Source organism: Eschscholzia californica, unplaced genomic scaffold, assembly GCF_041429995.1.
Source record: "Eschscholzia californica isolate CP2 unplaced genomic scaffold, dmEscCali1.0.p SCAF_4, whole genome shotgun sequence".
Taxonomy (NCBI): domain Eukaryota; kingdom Viridiplantae; phylum Streptophyta; class Magnoliopsida; order Ranunculales; family Papaveraceae; genus Eschscholzia; species Eschscholzia californica.
Window position 1 is genome coordinate 39,956,716 of NW_028238461.1, and position 18,955 is coordinate 39,975,670.

Below are 18,955 nucleotides of genomic sequence, written 5' to 3' on the forward strand. Positions count from 1 at the left end.
GAGGGAGAGAGAGAGACTTTGATATGAGAAGGAAAGGTGAGAAATGGAGTAGTTGACAAGCTTTGTTCACAAAAAGATGCAAATACAAAAACCAATCTGAAAAAATTAAAAAAAGAAATCTGGCAGTGATTTTATTTCCTCTCTGGTGGTTGATGAATGCCACGTTCAACATTATCTGGCCTTATTAGTGTTTGACCTAATCTGGTTACTCCACCTAGGGTTGGGAATCGGGTCGAAACCAGGGCTGGGAAAAAATTCTAAAAACTCGACTACCGTCCGGAGGTTGTTAGAGCGCATGGACACCTGAAACTCGAAGGAAAATTTAATCCGACTGTCCAATAAAAATTGGGTTTAAATTTTGAAATGCTACTCGACAGTCTACTGACCCGTTAGTGTTGCCTGACATCATCGTCTTATTGACGACGTCTATCCAGTAAAAAGCAGACGAGGACTGAAGTGGTTTAATCACCATCTTAAAGAGAAAACATATGTTTGGATGACCTTTAGTCGAACTTCTCAAGATTTCATTAAGCTCAAGTGACCACAACGTTTGAAGGTACTCCTTCGTTTGAAGGTACCCCTTTCTTGAGTAGCATGTAAAAGCACTCTCTTTTATAGTGTAAACTGTAAACCCGAGTTCAAACCGCCTGGATCCTGATTAGTCTTAATAATTTGACGAGATTGGACAGGTTTTGGACACAAGAATTTCAAAAGTTACTCGCCCCAATCTGCCCAATAGATCTAATGGACACTAAATTCGAGAGCCCGACCGTCCTGACTCGACGAATGAGTAAGCACGTGGTCATCCGACCCAGCTTCACTCCCACCCCTAACTGTTACGCCCGATTGGGGCACGTAAGACGAAGGCATGTGAGGTTTATTGCCACCATTCCCCGCTAAAAAATGGGTTGAGCTGTATGGCCAGTACACGATATTCTTTAATGTTTAGGTGACAAAATGTGTTAATACTTCCAAAGACAACCTGAATTTGTGAAACAAATAAGTTGGAGAATTTTTGGATGAAATGAAATAACCGATCTATCTTCAAGTTTATCTGTGATATGATAAAAATGTAAGAGAGCCATTAAGCATGAAGTAAATAACCAAAGATGGATTATATGATATCTCTTTTAACATCATTAACATCTTATCCATATCACCAAATTTCAAAGTAAAACACATATGACTGTTAACAAAAATAAAGATTGTGATTAGAAGAGCAAGTGTGGAGAAGTTTAGGAGTGGGTTGATTTTAGATATGATGACATAACGCTTTGACAAATACTAAAAGGAAAAGTGCTAAACGGCCCGAATTTTGGGGCCGACCACGGGCCAGAAGTGCCACCCCACTTGGACGGGTTGTCTCTTTCTTCGACGAGTTGTCTCTTTCTTCGTATCCTTAAATTGAGGTCGGCCACCTCACTTTTCGGCCCGTGGCCAGCCTCGAAAATCCTAGAATGAAGCAATCAAAAACACCAAATGAGATCCTAGATTTAAACAAACCCCAGTACTTAAATTTAATGACCCAGCGGAATATAACGTAAACAAAATCTGAATTGCTAAAGCTAGTTCTTCGCTTCATTTATAACTTCTGTTCTTGCACAAGAGTACTAAATAAAACCCCAAAATGTAACTAACTGTATAAAAATCAATCTGAACACCGTTCACACAATTTTTTACTCTCTTTCAATCTTCTTCCAACCTATGGGTAGTCGTCAGATGCCTTCCTGTTTAGCCACACTTAGAATTATACTGCAAGTAAAACACATTTCACTCGAGACAGACTGAAACGTCAGCACGCAAATATAAGCTCCTTGAAGCCTGGCTGGTTCCAATGTTTGAATGAGCTGTGCTGCTATTCAGAGTAAAGTTGAGTAGGTAAATTCAGGTTGGCTTCAAGTTTGATTTGCATAACCAGTAATCGCCTCCAAAGCTATCATCTTAGTGGATATCAACCAACTAAAATAGAAGTAGATGGCGGAGGGAGTCGATATCAACTAACTAAAATAGAAATATATGGTCATAAAGATATTAGAGCTAGTTTCAGGAGCGGAAGAAATGTCATGTATGGACTTTCACAATCTATCTTCTCCTCCACTGAATACAAAACACAAGGATATGTTAATCTACCTTGACATTCATGATGACCTCCTAAAGTTGGAAATATTGTCTACTCTGATATTGATAGCACATAAGGTGCCCAAAAGAGGAAAATACCATAGACTGGTTGGAGGACGACCTAAGAGTTGATATGCAACTTGTCCTTGAGCTGAGCACCAATTTCCCACTTTTCTTTTTCACACCAAGATGGTCCTTTGCTTATTCAGTTTCATCCTTCGTACTAGGAAGTTGATGTGTAATCTACTCAAAGTAATAAACTAAATAGACCAAATTAAAACTCGCAAGTGCACGAAACGTATGTGAATATGGCAGGTATTACGAGGTCGATCTCACAAGGATTTGTTCGAAATTAAGTCTAAACCTAAAACTAACTAATAAACTAGGGAAGAAAATAGTTGACTTTGTGAAAATATTTGAAAAACTAAAAATTGGAGAGCTTAGGAAACAAAATAAAGTTGTGAGGAAAAACTATAAGATGGTAAATCTAGGATATTGGAATTCACCACTAACAATCATATTCGAATCTAATATCTAACTCAAGTTATTATCCCTTTTTTGATAACTAAAAAATTGCTAGAAATCAATCTTCAATTTTCGGAAGATAAAACAATTAGGAACTTTGACAAAAATCAAAATCCATAACCCACTTCACTTAAAATATCATGCAATTAAGGACCAAGTTGTTAGTTTCTTAGGCTAATCGAAGTACGATTAATTTGAAACATTAAAACACATTAAAAAGAGATAACAAAACAGATAAAATTTTAAGATTCAAATGCGCATGTTAGGATTTCATTTTTATCCTAACGGAAGAGTTAGAAACCCACGGATATTAAATACATGGTTCAATTAATGATAAACAAGTAAAGGAAGAGAGAAAACGATAAAACCGGATCATTATTGATGAAAGTCATCGTTCGTGTCAACTCCCTCTTGTTTTTTTTCCAAAACTTGTCTTCGATGTAAGTGTAACACTTGAATTTCCCAAATTCTTGCATCCAAAAGAAGTTATGGTGTGTTTGGTTGCAGGATTCCTAAGTAGGATTCCTATCAAAAGTGGGATTTGGTAGGAATCGTGAATCCTTGGTCTGTTTGGCTACCAAGAATCCCAGGACTCTTGAATCCTAAGGATTCCTAATTCCAAAAATTGTATTGGACCAAAATCCACCCTACCCCCTAGGATTTGCTAGGATTTTGAATTAATAAACCTAAATTTCAAACTTAAAATCAACAAAAATTTATTTCCCTTCTACAAAATAATTATTTTTTTCAAAAATCATTATTTTTTTTAAAAATCATTGTTTTTTTCAAAAATCATTACTTTTTTTTCAAAAATCATTATTTTTTTTCAAAAATCATTATTTTTTTTCAAAAATCATTATTTTTTTCAAAAATCATTATTTTTTTTAAAATAAATTTTTTTTCAAAGATCATTTTTTTTTTCCAAAAATCATTAATTTTTTCAAAAATAATTAATTTTTTTCCAAAAATCATTAATTTTTTCAAAAATCATTATTTTTTCAAAAATCACTATCTTTTTCAAAAATCATTATTTTTTCAAAAATTACTATCTTTTTCAAAAATCATTATTTTTGAAGAATAATATTTTGTGGAAGGAATAACTATTTTTTGAAAAAAAAATAATGATTTTTGGAAAAATAATGATTTTTGAAAAAAAAAATGATTTTTGAAAAAAAAAATGATTTTTGAAAAAATAATGATTTTGGAAAAAATAATAATTTTCGAAAAAATAATGATTTTGAAAAAAATAATATTTTTAAAATAATTATTTTGTAGAAAGAAATAACTATTTTTGAAATTTTCGTGAAAAAAAATAGGTTTCATGAAATTTCAGTTATCTAGAGACAATATTTGGATGAGATTTTGTTTTTGGGATATTATTCATGAATTTGAAGGATATTATTTTAATTATAATCTTATTTTGTAAGAATCCAAATATTATTGACAAACAAACCAAAGGATTTTAAATGAAGGAATCAAGAAGCCTAGAATTCTTATTGGTTACCAAACAAACCAAAAGAAACCATTTGGATTCATGAATCCGTGGAATCATGAATTCCAAGGACTCATGAATCCACGGATTCATGAATCCTGCAACCAAACGCACCATTAATTTATCTCCTTCTTTTATAACCCATGTTGATAGACCTTGATTCTCGCCTTCTTTTATAACCCATGTTGATAGACCTTGATTCCAAATTGGAAAACTGGAACAATTTCCAAAAGGAGAACTAAGCGGCATGCATAAGTGCCAATGAAGAGGTATCTTCAATTTTAGAAGTTCCCAGTTAGTAACACTCTTTCAAACTTAGCACTTTGAAAAACGTTGTATCACGAGAAACACCTTTATCAACTATTTAGTAGAACCGGTCTAACTTTCATGGATACCAAGTCGCAAATTTATCGAGATACCTTCACCAACTTCTTCAAGTCAATAACTTCTTTGTATTTTTGAGATTTTCCTGCAAAAACCACGTAACTTAATTATTCTACCAAAATCAATACGTAAAGATTATAAAATAAAGTCTAAAAATGGAGTACTTTACGTACTCATCAGAAGTCACTACACAAAGCTATGACTTATAAAGATTTCAAATAGAATCGTATAAAATAAAGTCAAAAAAATAGAGTACTTTACGTGTTCATCAGAGGTCACTTCACAAAGCTATAACTTATAAATATTTCAAATAGAATCATATAAAATAAAGTCCAAAAATGGAGTACTTTACGTACTCATCAGAAGTCACTACACAAAGCTATGACTTGTAAAGATTTCAAATAGAATCGTATAAAATAAAGTCAAAAAATGGAGTACTTTACGTATTCATCAGAAGTCACTTCACAAAGCTATGACTTATAAAGACTTCAATAGAATCGTATAAAATAAAGTCCAAAAATGGAGTACTTTACATACTCGTCGGAAGTCACTACACAAAGCTATGACTTATAAAGATCTCAAATAGAATCCTTCACAAATTCAAATAAAAGCTTCATCATCAAAGAGAATAATTGCATTTCCTTGAAGAAATATTCGTATATCATCTTTTTAAGCTGTATATCGAACAAATATTCGTTTCATCATGTGAACATCAACCAACATAGTAACCATAACAAATTTATGTACTACTTGGTGCAACTGCAGGTGCATTAAGACTGCGACTTTATCCTTCTAAAGTAGTTTGAGAAAAGGGGGCATATTCATAGTTTCATACCATGGCATAGTAAATATGATAAATAACTTTATACGGTTCCATATGCTACACTACCGATATAGGGAAAACATAAACGAAGTATAAGACGAAAGGCAAGAACAAGATATTTGAAAACTCATATGCAGGAATGAAAAAACTCATCCTCCTTAAATTACCACAGTAACTAGCTGAAAATGGTTCATTTAGCAGACCCCAAAATTATCTGAATGTGCATTTAACAGAAGCTCATAATCTCAACATCTAGAGGCAAATTCCAGCCTCATACCCTCCTGAAATATCTACCACCTCTCTTTCCAACTCCAGTTCCAGCCAGACCTAATGTAAGGTGAGATTTACTATTCGGTCGCCATGTGAACTCTGTCAGAACCGAAAACAAAGTTGAGAGAGCAGGAGTCACTTCGGTATCTTTTATGTTGTTACATGATACTACGTTTAGCCTTTGAAGCTCTGGCCAAGAAAGTAGTACGGATTCCAATCCTTCTGCTGTTAGCGAGGAGCATCTTTCCAATGAGAGATATTTTACCCTCCTGTTAAGAAAATAATCACCATTTAAACTTTAAACCTTTTATAACCATTGCTTTGCATTACCCTTTTATTCGGAACCGCTAATAAAATTTATTGCTAACTTACACAATATGTGCAAAAAAGTTAACTAGTCTATAGTTTACCACTAATCTAATGCTCGATAAATACTAAAAAAAGCACAGAGAATCTAAAAATTTATGTTTGCACACAAATAGAAATTCTTAAATTTTGACTTGAAAAGTAAACTTGAAGAAGCAATTAAATGAAAGAAGTAAAACCAGTATAAATAGCTATTTGTGAGGTGTAACACCGGTCAGGAGCCCGTAATATCAGCATATTAACGATGGAAGTAAAATCTTTTGAAGGATCGTTACATCATAAACACATGACACGTGTAAGCAATAATTCAGTATAGATCAAATAGGCATCGGTCGTGAGTATAAAATAACCACATGAAGTGTCATGGAAACAACATATAGGTGTTACGCTCAAGCTTAGTAAGTGGCGAGGTATCTAAGGAGACATGAACCTAAGTCTGGTTCATGAATTGGGACTGCATGATCAGAGCGTTATTGATGGTAGTGGTGATCGTTGAGATCATCTCTGCAATAGATGATCGTTCTTAGCAAGCGGGAAAAATATCGATAACTGTTAAGGCTTGGGACGTCACACAACATGACCATTACAACTGCCCTAAACACCACTAAAACAAATCATACAAGCCATGATAAAAAACAAGAAAGGCACCCTTTTATTTAAGCTATAAATTACATGGGATGATCGTTGAGATCATCTCTGCAATAGATGATTCTAGAGCATAAAACATGCCTCGTGACTGGAAACAGGACCTCTTGGTTGTTAGAGGGGATACACAACCAACGGCTACAAGCCTATGTGTATTACTAGAAATAGCTTTCTTCTCAGTTCGAAAGTCAAACACTTTATTTCCACGAGATGTAAAAGCTAGGAACAGTCAAGCATGCAATAAGAAAATATAATGCAAAGGTAGTTTACCTGCAAATTCTAGCACACATAAACATTTCATTGTCGAGTCCCCAACAGTCCTGGAAAACAATTTCCTTGACGGTAACAGAAACCAAAAACAATGCATTCACACTCTCCTTATTGCGGAACTGACATTGTTGCAAATGCAGCCGTTCAAGCGTCGGACAAGAACCTAAATGCTCAATTGGTCCTGGACTTGCATCTATACTTTTACAAGATCGAAGCCTTAAAGTTTTCAAATTTCCACAAAAAGAAAGAGCTGCAATCCAACCTTCATCCATTTTATGATCATAAAGTGTTAGCTCCTCAAGCATTTGACAACATTGACCAATTGCCCTAATTCCATCATAACTTCCTTCACATCCACTAAGCTCAAGCTTCACCAATCTCTTACATCCATGAGCCAAGATAGTTAACCCAATATCAGAAATCACAGATTTGTAAAACCCATAAACTGAACCGATAAGTTTCACAATTTGTAAATTCTTAAAAGCAGAAATACCACGCAATGACTGATCAGTACAATGATGAAGCTCTAATTCTTGCAAAGTAGGACATTCTTCTGAAACACTTAAAAGCCCTAGCTCTGTTGCTGAAAGAAGAACAAGCCTTCTCAAATTAGGGTATCCACGAGCAAGAATACCAAGACCTCGATCAATCATCTCAGAAGGCAACAAATTTTCATTTTGAATGAAAAGATCACTAGAAAAATCAGAATCAAGATGAATTGAAACTAATCCATGACTCAATAAGATCCCTGAATTATTTTTCGAATTAATACAAGCGTTAGCAAGATCAACATCAACAAGATTAGGGAAACGAGAAATAAGTCTACCTGACTCAAGAAACTCCCAGTCAAGAAGCTTAATGGAACGAACAAGACGACCTAATAAGAACATCCATCGCTTAGAAACAAGAGAACTAAGTTTCCATTGTGAATCGGGAACTTTAGAGAGAATCATAAGAAGAATCTCATCAGATAACAAAGAAGTAAAGTCAGCATTGAAAAAACCATCAAGAATTAGGGTTTTCTGCTTCTGTGGTGTTGAAGCTAGTTTCTTATTATCATCTCCAACATTATTATTATTATTATTATTATTATTATTATTATTATTAGCTAGAGATTCAAACTGCATCTTGAAAAGAAGGTTTTGAAGAGACTTTTTGTTTTTGAACCAGTGATGTGGCCAGCTCGAAGTTTTCCCTAATGGTGGTTTAGGGTTTTTCTCTGGTGAACAAGACATTACGAAGAAGGTTTTGGGGGAAACAAATTAGGGCTTTAGGGTTCTTCTCTCTTTGCTTGAACTTCTTCTCTCTTTGCTTGTGAAATTGAATACCTCAAGTTTTCAGAACGGATTGATTTTCAAGTGTTGTGTTTGTGGGGTCTCTGGATTTTCTTTCTCATCATTTTAATTTTTGTTTCTAGTTCCTATCTTCTCTTTTTGTAGTTCCAAAAGACTTGTTATTAGTTATAGTTACCAGATTGTCCTTGCTATATACTTCTTTAGAAAATACCCCTTCCTTACCAAAATGAATGACCTAATTTCTATTTTTGGTTGTCTCATTTTAATGTCCTATTTCTAAAAATAAAAAGAAGAATTTTTTACTCTTTCTAATACTTCCCATTACTATTAATTTAATAACAACTTTATGTAGAAGTAAATTAAATTTTTTTTATTGTAAATTAGAAAGTTAGTGAAAATACAATTGGAAAAACCATTTTATTTTTGAAAGTCAAATTTTAATTAATTATGTTCCCTTAAAAAGTTGGGGTTTTCAAAATAAGTCATTCATGAGGGAGTAGTTAATACAGTGTAAAATTAACAATTTTATGATTTTAACTAAGGTATATCCTGTGTCCCAGGGCCGGACACAAATGTGACAAAATTTTAATTCTAATTTCTCCCGACTTCCCATATTTAATATTGCTATATTCTAGGTACTTTAATTTTTTGGTATTATTTTCGTTTGTTTCCTTTTAAATTAGTTATTATTTTATCGAGAGAGATTTTAATTAATTTTTTTTGAGCCCCGATTCAATGAGCTCAAGCTCATAAGGTGAACTATGAGCTTGAGCTCATGACCGTTAGATCATCGGAGATTATACCATAAATCAATTTATAATTAGATATTCCTTGATTTCATCCTTAGTTTAAGGATTAAGATAAACAAAGAAATATTTTCGTTAGATCACTGGAGATTATGCCATAAATATTTTCGTAATTACTATATTACCATCCCTTCCATCTTTCTCTATCGTTCCTCTTTCTGTTTTCTTTCTCTTGTTTTGAGCTTGATTCAATGAGCTTAAGCTCATGACCGTCAGAAATTTTGAACTTGATTCAATGTGATTTTTTCATTAACGCTAGCATCTTTTTCAATCTCTTCATCCTCTTCCTCTAAACTTTCATCCTCCTCTAGAGTCTCATCCCCATATTATAAACCAATAGAAATCACGTCATTTTTAATCTCTTCACAGTAGATATAATGAATTCTATTACTGAAGATGTTTAGTAGTAACCAATGAATCTAAAACCATTACAAAAAAAATTTTGATTATTTAAAAAAAAAACTAAGAAAACAGTAAGGTTAAACTGAAGTAATCATAACTAATTAATCTCTTTCAAATTTATCTTTTTTGATCATTGAATAAGCAATGGCCTGATTACCTATTCTTCTCAACTTACGACCCACTGGTTCTTTGATTATGAGCTTTCAGAGGAATTCTACAATTGTGAAGAGCATTGGTGTTTTTTATAATACTTGGAACAGAAATTCATGGTTAATTGGGAATCATAAAACCCAAATCCATTGCCCCAAATTTGAGGCACTTTGATCTTGATCCGGTTTTGTTGCTTATTGAATTCATCTTTTACTTGAAATTTTGATAATTGGGAAGATGAGTAATTCAAACTAGGATGGAGACTATAGAGATCCTCCATTGATGAATTGACAAAGAAACAAAGTGAAATGCAAAGAAAGAGAAGCCACACTAACTTTCACTGATGGTTATGCTTCTTATAATTTTGTACGGATTATTCTTTATTTCTTCATATTATCTGATGATTCGATACATCAACCGATTTTTACTTTCATTCTTCATCAATTGATACATCAACCCGGTAGATGAATTGAAGAAGAAAGAAAGTGAAAGTGAGAGAGAGAGAGAGAAGAGTTTGCAGAAATAACATACCACTTTTGATAGAACTTTTGTTTGTGGCAGTTTAGTAATTAAACTTATATGGGTGGGTTAATTTTGTTGGTTTTTAGGGGTTCCTTTAATTAGAGAGAAAACAGCTGGATATATTTTGCTACGGTTAGATCTTGATAAATCCAACGGCCATTAGCTCAAGCTCACACTTCTCTCCGTGAGCTTGAGCTCATTTAATCACCGCCCTTTTTTTTTAATCCTTGAAATACCTTTTGTTTCCTTTGTCTTAAATTAATTACTTTTGTCTAAGGAAACATATATTTTTTTCTTCAAATAGGTTATTTTAGAAGGACCATATTTAAATTTTGAAGAAGTGTTTCTAGACAATATCTTTTATTAAAAAAGAATGTTTGTCTCAGTCATCGTTTTCCCTTCTGTTTTATTATATAGATGGTCGGACGAAAATTTTGCCCAAAATCTAAGGTTGATAGTAGGATTTCGCCTTATATGTCTTTCTCTCTCTCTCTCTCCATTAGTAGGACAAAATCTAAAAATCTACTTTGATTTTCAATCAAAATTTTTGAACGTGAGTGTTATTATTATGACTTTGAAGAGAGCAATTTATAAGTAACAATAAAGTTGAAGAAAAGGAAAACGTTAAAACACTACGTATAAATTTAGAATGTTGAAGACGAATACACTCATATTGCTATTGTACTTTTTGTTATGTTAAGATATGAGAGAACTTAACTGTACTTCCTCATAGGACCGAGAGAGCACGTGAGGTAATTGATTGTATGTACTAAGATGGTCGAAGTAGTTTCTCTCATTTATTATAGTTTTAAAATAATTATCTTTTAATTATTGGGTTTTCCATGGTTTTTTTTTTTTTGTTAAGAGGGGTTTTCCATGGTTAATGGGAGATGAATAATTTGTTCTAACCAAACTTTCAAAGAGACAGAGAATGTAATTCACACATATAAAAAAAAACAAAACAAAAGATAGAGCTCCAATTGAAAAGGGTAGGTTTGGAAAGAGCTTAAAACAGTTTAGAATTCATTAGACAAAACATATTGAACTTTATGAAACATTTGAAATGGACAATAAATAGGGAGGATGGGTCCTATGCCTAACCAAGAGAGAGCCGTTGCCTAGCCAGTAAATTTATAAGACTTTTAGGAATTATGGAGTCAAACTTATATCCATTCGAACAAAGAGCCATCTCCATTTGTGTTGACTGTGAATTGTTTTGTTTTTTAAAGGTTAATAATTTCCAACGGGTCTCATAACATGACTAGATCGTCTCTTACCCCTAATTTATGTCGCATTTTTGTTTTCTTTGTACGTTATTGTTATTTTTTGGTTTTTTTGATTTGTCCTTCCACCAGAAACTAAATTAATAATTTTTTACTATTTCTCTTTTTTTAATTATTATTTTGGTTTCTTTTTTCTTTTTAGATTTTTGAGTTTAAGGTCCAAAAATAGGGGGGTAATGAGTCATATATCCACTCCTAAATCAATAAATAAAATAAAATCAAAATAAACTGAAAATGTAAAATAAGTCCAAAAATTAACTATTTGGTGGGCCCCATGCATCAATCCTTTAACTTTCTCTCATTTTTGCCCTTTCATGAATATTTTTTAACCATTGGTAAATCAAAGGTTTATACTGGTTAAGTTAACAACTCTTTCCATAAATTTTATGAAAGAATATTTATATTGGATATTTAATATCAATCTTTATTTCCATAAACTCCATAAATATTTAACCAAACCAGTGGATATTTAACAAAAAGGAGTTTCCCTTTCAAAAAAACGAGTTTCTATCTATGTAACTCTATAATTCTTTGAATTCAAGAAAGTATATTATTTCCAAAACTGTTGTATTTGATTAAAGTAACCTACCACATTAATGAATATTTACCTAAAACGAGATGCTCTATCCCAAAAACGAGATGCTCTATCCCAAAAACGATTTGGGCGCGTCTATAGGCGCCTCTTTAAACTGCTTTAGGGGCCTCCCTCTATAGGCGCATCCCTCAGACAGCATTATTTTCCTTAGGCGCCTCCAAGCGCCCCTCCAAAACCTTGACCGGTTGACTTAAGTCTGGTTGCCCTATCGCCCTTGCCCTAATCTCTTCATTCTCTACACCAGCGCCTCTCATCACGACTCCTCTATCTCTCTCTCTCTAGGGCACGATTTCTTCTTCATCTCACTCAAATTTCATGGGGAAATTCTTGTTAGGTTGTGAACTTCTTCTCTTCTTCACTCATTCCTGCTCGAAATCTCTCTAATTTGGCGTACCAAATCCTTCAAAGAACTCCATCTATCTTTAAGGTAACACTTAAGAAATCTTCCTCATTTTTTATGTGTTTCGTTTTAGCGTGGTAATGGTAGTTATTTTGATGAATGATGGGTTAATTTCGATCTATTATTGAGTAGTTTTACTTAGTTTTCACTGTGAAAAAGTCCGATGAACATCTGATACCAGTCGGACTCGTACCAGTCCGAACTGGTTCGACCTAGACAGTACGAACTGGTTCGACCTAGACAGTCCGAGTAATTTCGACCTAGACAGTCCAAATCAATTATACCTAGACAATACCAAACAATTCGACCTAGACAGTAAACTATTAGATTAATGAGATTGATTTGTCTTTGGGCGTGTTAATTGATTATGGTTTTTTTGGTTTCATTTCTTGGTATTGTTAAAATTGTCAGTGAAATGGGTAACAAGTAAACTATTGATTACGGAGATTGATTTGTGTTTTTGGGTTTGGAAATTGATTGATAAAATTGTTAAATAGAAATGTCTTCTTCTGTTTGTATTGATTTCGTAATAGCTCGTCTTAATTTTATCATGGCTGAACGTGTGCATCCTACCGGGAGTGTTAGGGCTCGTAGAGTTCAAAGTCGAATGGCGGTCGATGAAACCCAAGAACCAGTTGATGCAGATCCTTCAGACCCTTATTCAGGGGGGTCCGTCTGATCGATCCTTGTTGAAAGGATTCAAGAAACACATAGCATTCCAAATATGGAATAATCCGGTAAGTGTGGTGTGGAATTAACTTTGTGATTAAATATTCTTGTTATGTTTGATTTATTTTTATTTTCAGGAGAGAGCGTTGCTGAAACTACACAATCACTATCCTGCTGTTCTTACTGGGTCTCTTTCGGTCCAAGAAATTTATGATGAAAAGAAAACACAAATATGGGACTTGGATCGGGAGTGCTCTTTTGTTCAAGAATTGGTTAAGAGCACCGGACTGGCTCACATTGCCAAGTACTCGTACCAGAAGTTGGATCGGATTATAATTTCTGCATTTGTTGAGAGGTGGTACGAGGATACAAACAGTTTCCATATGCCGTTTGGAGAGATGACGATCACACTAGACGATGTAAATCGTATTTGTTCACTTCCGATTGAAGGTCGTGTGGTCGCTGTAGAAGAAGAGGATGAAACAGAAGACTTAAATTTGGTTTCTTGGTATCTAGGAGTTGAGTACGAGGTTGCCGAAGAAGAAATGGGTTCCTCGAGAAGTATCCGGTTGAGATGGTTGAGAGAAAACCTCAGCGGTTCGAAAGACGATGACACTGAAGAAAGAAAGATCTGTTGTGCACGAGGATACTTACTACATTTGTTAGGGTCAACACTGTTCGCTGATAAAAGTGGTTCCAAGGTCCCAGTTATTTTCCTACAGTACTTGAGGCACCTGGATGAGATTCCTAAATTCTCTTGGGGTACCGCTGTGCTTGCCTTTCTTTATAGGCAACTTGGGTTAGCCTCGACAAATGGTGCTCATCAGATGGCAGGTTACCTGACACTTTTGCAGGTAATACTTGATTTATATTGATTATTTATAGATTTGTTTAGTTTTAGTTAAAATATTCATGTCTAAGACATTACTTTTTTTTTGTAGGCTTGGATAGATGATCATTTTAATCTTGGTTTATCCGTTCCGAACCATTCATATGTGGCTAGCCCTAACATTCCACGTATGCATAAATGGGAGGAGCACATTATGAAAGGAACCCAAAAGAGTGCATTATACAACCTCCGGGAGCAGTTAGACGATCTAACGGAGAGAGATGTAAGTATATTTAAATCTTCTTTTATTTTATTTTCCTTTTTTGTTCATATCTTTCATATTTATATGTATCATGTAGGTGATTTGGGATCCATATCGGCCCATGGAGTCCGTAGATGTAATAGATACACCCGAGTACTCATACTACACGGGATGTCTTGTGGTTAACGACATCGCCGAGTCGTATAACCCAGATAGGGCTTTAAGGCAATTGGGGTTGGTTCAGACAATTCCTAAGGCGCCGATTAGACCGAAGAAGGTATTGAAGAAAGGTGAAGTAAAAAATTACGGTAATACTACTTGGTATTGGAAGCGTTGGGAGGATCACCTACTCCACCCCGAAGATAGATCAAGAATTTGTCACCTGGCTCAATGGGAATCCGTACCCAATTATTTAGAGTGGTTCACCAAAGTCTCGCACCCCAGGGTCCAAAATACTCGTTTTCGAAAATCTGGTGAAAAACAATACTTGGGATCAGTGACATACTTTGTAAGTTTTTTACCAAATGTTCTTATATTATCTTCTTCGACTATCATGAGTTTGATTTTTTCCATGTGTGTCTGTTTTCAGTTGGATGGAGCGAAGAGGTGCCTTGCGGCACTAAATCGGACCGACTATACAACAGTTCGTGAAACTCTAGAGATGGTCATCGCTCAACAACCGCTTCCCGATATTCCAACATCCTCTCAAGCTGAACCCTCTCAAGCTGAACCCTCTCATCCTTCCCAGCTAGTGGACGGACCTAGAAGGAAACCCGCTGTAAAAAAGAGGCCAAGAAAAAATGCATGAGAACGGGTAGATATGGAAAAAAAACACTTTGGATATTGAATCCTTTTGAATGTTATGAATCTTTTTTGAATGTTATGAAACTTTTTGGATATTATTAATGTAGATGTGATGAACTCGTTCGGTTCGTTTTATTTGTCTTTAAAAGTTTTATATATTACAACCAAATGTCTTATTTTCTGCCGCACATGAATTGACATTTGCGAGATTTAAGAAACTATTGTACTAGGCAATATTCTATATCAATATTATCCACCACTTAAACTACCAAATGTTGTTAAGATTGATTTGGTTCCTACCCATACAGGTTAAGATTTAGACAAGTCAAACTTAAAAAAAAATTTAAAAAATGTGTGCAATGACAAGGGTATTTCGGACAGGACAAACCGTCCAGTGAGACAAGGTCCCGGAGGTCGTTGCAGTCCGAACTTAGACCCGGGGCTAAAATTTAGTTAACCCATCCGTCCGCAAACGGACAGGACAGTCCGTCCAGTGAGACAAGGTCCCGGAGGTCGTCGCAGTCCGAACTCAGACCCGGGGCTTAAATTTAGTCCCGGATTAACCCATCCGTCCTCAAACGGACAGGACGGTCCGTCCAGTGAGATAAGGTCCCGGAGGTCGTCGCAGTCCGAACTCAGACCCGGGGCTTAAATTTAGTCCCGGATTAACCCATCCGTCCTCAAACGGACAGGACGGTCCGTCCAGTGAGACAAGGTCCCGGAGGTCGTCGCAGTCCGAACTTAGACCCGGGGTTTAAATTTAGTCCCGAATTAACCCATCCGTCCTCAAACGGACAGGACGGTCCGTCCAGTGAGACAAGGTCCCGGAGGTCGTCGCAGTCCGAACTCAGACCCGGGGCTTAAATTTAGTCCCGGATTAACCCATCCGTCCTCAAACGGACAGGACGGTCCGTCCAGTGAGACAAGGTCCCGGAGGTCGTCGCAGTCCGAACTTAGACCCGGGGCTTAAATTTAGTCCCGGATTAACCCATCCGTCCTCAAACGGACAGGACAGTCCGTCCATAGAGACAAGGTCCCTCAATCTTTCAAGTATTGCTTTAAGTTACTATAATATAATCTCAAAAATTATATCAAAAATTACTTTAAATTACTCTAGTATAATTAAAATTAAACCTCAAAACAATATTACTTTAAGTTACTCTAATATAATCTCAAAAATTTCTAATTAAAATTTTTTACTTCAAAACAATCTCATATATGTTTTTCAATCATCAAGATTAACTACGAACTCTGAAGGTTCATTTGACTCGCTACGTGGAGGGTAGAACGCGCCTTCGTTGTCAATTCTGTCTCCAACAAGATCGAACCAACCTCGGGCCTTATTAGTTGCATATCTCTGCCATTGTAATGCAAGTGGAGGAAGTATAGCATTTCTCCCAAGTTTAATAGAAACAAAATGACCGTCGTTGACATACCCAACGCATATCATTTCATAATTTTGAGACAAGTTACCTGACTGTGAAACTGGAGGACCATTACGCAAGGGTAAGAAAGTTGTTGAACCTGCTAAAGTGAGATGAACCAATACACAGTTGTAATGAGTGGAGACGACATAATTAGTATAAGGGTGACTGTAGTACCAATCTCTGTCAACACCTGGATCAAAGTTGTTAGTTGCCGCTAAGGTGGAATAATAGTCATCATTAAACATCTCTTCCCAAAAATCCTTGTGATTATTAAGATCTTCGAGGACGATCTTCCGAATCTCTTTCCAACCAGTACTTAGAGGAAAGCCAAGTCCTTGAGCTACGGCATGGTACCCACAATGACCATCGCCCGGCACGTCATTTATAGCATTTATAAATGGATAAATAATAACCGGCATTTGATCTAAATAACAGTCTCCACTCCCTCGGGTAGCCCGAGTATTACGTGTACGTACGATGGGAGGTGATGGAAGATCTTCATCAATGCATTTGGCATATTCGAAAGCGGATAAGTTTCTTTTCGTTGATTTTGCGGCTTCCTTCTCTTTTTTGCTCATTTTGTTCTTCTTTGGAGCACCTTTAGTTATGGTCTTTTGTAATGGCTCAGACAAGTTGGTCGTAAGCGGCGAGACAACGTCCCTCAATCATTCAAGTATTGCTTTCCTCTCAGGACCGGTCGACCTACCCCACAACATATGAAGTAGTTCCATTTCATGTGATGAGTCAAGATCATTGTACTCCTCCGGAATGGGATTAATTGATAATTGAGTCCATTGATGGTGAATGATATCTAATGGAAATACCTTTTGTTGTTTCATTAAATCAATCATCTCGTGTGCACAAGGAAGCCCATAAACAGATCGGAGAACACATCCACAATTTTTGACGTTAATGGTAATACCATCTGCACGGTGTATCTCATCTACCATTAGGTCTAAGGCAGCATGTGAAACATACCCTCTAAGATCTCTCATAAACTTGCTTTGGTGAGGACCCTTCACCTTTGTACGACTATACTCAAATGAAGCTTTGATCTCTCGAATAGCTATCTCGTTCATGGCATGTATAGATTCCCAACATGTAACATAGTTGCCTTCGGAGTTGCCTAAATGTTTTTTCAACTTTGCATGAGCCCCCTCGACACGATTGGTTGTATTATTACCCATATGCATCACCTGATTCGTCCATGCTGTGACAAATGTATCTTTAAGTATCAACCAAGTCTTCTGGACATAGGTTACATCGTTTAGATTTGACCGTGACCATGTCCTCACAAATTCTTCCACTGCTTGATTATAGTCAGATACGGTCTCTGCATACATAATCATGCGAAACATTGACATGAAATTTTTGAACTCTTTATGTTTGAAGTTACCTTTTACTTTTGCTACCACACACTTGTCAATATGCCACGTACACAACAATCGGTTGGCATGTGGAAATACTTCACCAATGGCATTAATGAGAGCAAGTTCACGGTCGGTTACAAACACTTTTGGCATTGAGTCAGGAGGAAACAATGTTCTCAGACGATTAAGAGCCCGCGCGTATTGATTTGTCACCTCTCCATCCATAAAAACAAGCGCCGCTGTGAAAGTTTTCATAGTAGATGTAATCCCAACAATCTGAAGCAACGGCTTCTTAAAACGGTTTGTTTTGTAGGTACAGTCAAGCATCAATACAGTATGGAAGCATTTCAATATGTTGATTGAGTCGGGGTGTGCCCAAAATAGGTTAGTGACTTCATCCGTCTCTTCATTTTTCGAGAAATGATAAACATAGTTGTTTTCCACTAACAACTTCATCAATTGTTGCATTGGACTTCTTCCTTCTTGATTCAAACTGCGTATCTTCGCCTTTGCATTGTATATGGTTTTCATTATGGAAGTATTATCATTAAATGTGGCACGCACTTGTGAAAGTATATCACGCGGTTTTGTACCAATTTTCAATAACTTATCAACTAAATCTTGTTCTTTGCAACTCAACCTATTAGCATATGCATGACCAAGAAGACTTACAGCTAATTCGTGGTTATGAATTCCAGACACAACTTCCACCTTCCACCTTCCATGTATCACCATCACCCGGAATCCCTTTGAGATAGAATGGACAGTTGCACTTTTTTGTGCTAGTTTTCCTTTTCTTTTCAGGAGGAGGATTTGTTTTTGGAACCAAATCTTTCTTCATATGTGATCGATACTCACCGCTTCTTTCACATTTTAGATGTAACTTTGGTTTCTTCCCACCAATTCTATTTTGTGATTTGCCTATCAAAATCACGAAATTAAGCTTTCTTCCAATTTCCTTAGCCCATTCGACTAGCTTGTCTCGAGTTTCAAACACATCTTCGGTCACAAAATGTTCACCAACATCAATACTAATTTTTTGCCCCTCTTTTGAATCTACGTTATCATTTGAGTGTACATTGTCACTTGAATCATTTGGTTTGCGGTTGTTCTCCTCCGTGGTTCGAGATGAGCCTTCGTTTAAAAAATATGGGAATGTACCCTCTACTTCCGCATGCCACTCGTCCTCCCTATGGGGACCTCCGAAATCCCAATGGTCTAAAGAACATGGTGAAAGACACGGACTTT

At 35.7% G+C, this 18,955-nt stretch overlaps 4 protein-coding genes across 7 annotated transcripts; 1 reads left to right on the plus strand and 3 right to left on the minus strand.

Annotated features, from left to right (window-relative positions):
• Positions 1-2,869: 2,869 nt before the first annotated feature.
• LOC147544642 (F-box protein At5g51380-like) lies at positions 2,870-8,357 on the minus strand. 4 transcript variants are annotated; one of them, XR_015223832.1, is made up of 4 exons: positions 6,894-8,357; positions 5,510-5,881; positions 4,291-4,604; positions 2,870-3,209 (listed from the first exon to the last, which is right to left on the minus strand). XR_015223832.1 is itself a non-coding variant. In XM_086636844.1 (3 exons), exons 1-3 carry the CDS (start codon positions 8,126-8,128, stop codon positions 5,614-5,616), a joined length of 1,425 nt encoding a protein of 474 aa, XP_086492970.1. In that variant the 5' UTR covers positions 8,129-8,295; the 3' UTR covers positions 5,461-5,613. The 4 variants fall into 4 exon arrangements, 3 of the variants coding, with proteins under 3 accessions (XP_086492970.1, XP_086492971.1, XP_086492969.1); XM_086636844.1 differs by lacking the exons at positions 2,870-3,209; positions 4,291-4,604 and having other exon boundaries at positions 5,461-5,881; positions 6,894-7,641; positions 7,720-8,295; XM_086636845.1 differs by lacking the exons at positions 2,870-3,209; positions 4,291-4,604 and having other exon boundaries at positions 5,461-5,881; positions 6,894-7,476; positions 7,720-8,287.
• A 5,687-nt stretch (positions 8,358-14,044) lies between these two features.
• Positions 14,045-14,914, plus strand: LOC147544643 (serine/threonine-protein phosphatase 7 long form homolog). Its single transcript, XM_086638652.1, has 3 exons — positions 14,045-14,127; positions 14,204-14,614; positions 14,696-14,914. The coding sequence occupies exons 1-3, from the start codon at positions 14,059-14,061 to the stop codon at positions 14,912-14,914; spliced, it is 699 nt and encodes a 232-aa protein (XP_086494778.1). The 5' UTR covers positions 14,045-14,058.
• Positions 14,915-16,135: 1,221 nt separating this feature from the next.
• On the minus strand, positions 16,136-16,915 carry LOC147544644 (uncharacterized). Its single transcript, XM_086635742.1, has one exon. It carries the CDS (start codon positions 16,913-16,915, stop codon positions 16,136-16,138), a length of 780 nt encoding a protein of 259 aa, XP_086491868.1.
• An 87-nt stretch (positions 16,916-17,002) lies between these two features.
• LOC147544645 (PKS-NRPS hybrid synthetase cheA-like) lies at positions 17,003-18,238 on the minus strand. The gene has a single exon (XM_086635743.1). The coding sequence runs from the start codon at positions 18,236-18,238 to the stop codon at positions 17,003-17,005; it is 1,236 nt and encodes a 411-aa protein (XP_086491869.1).
• Positions 18,239-18,955: the final 717 nt, after the last annotated feature.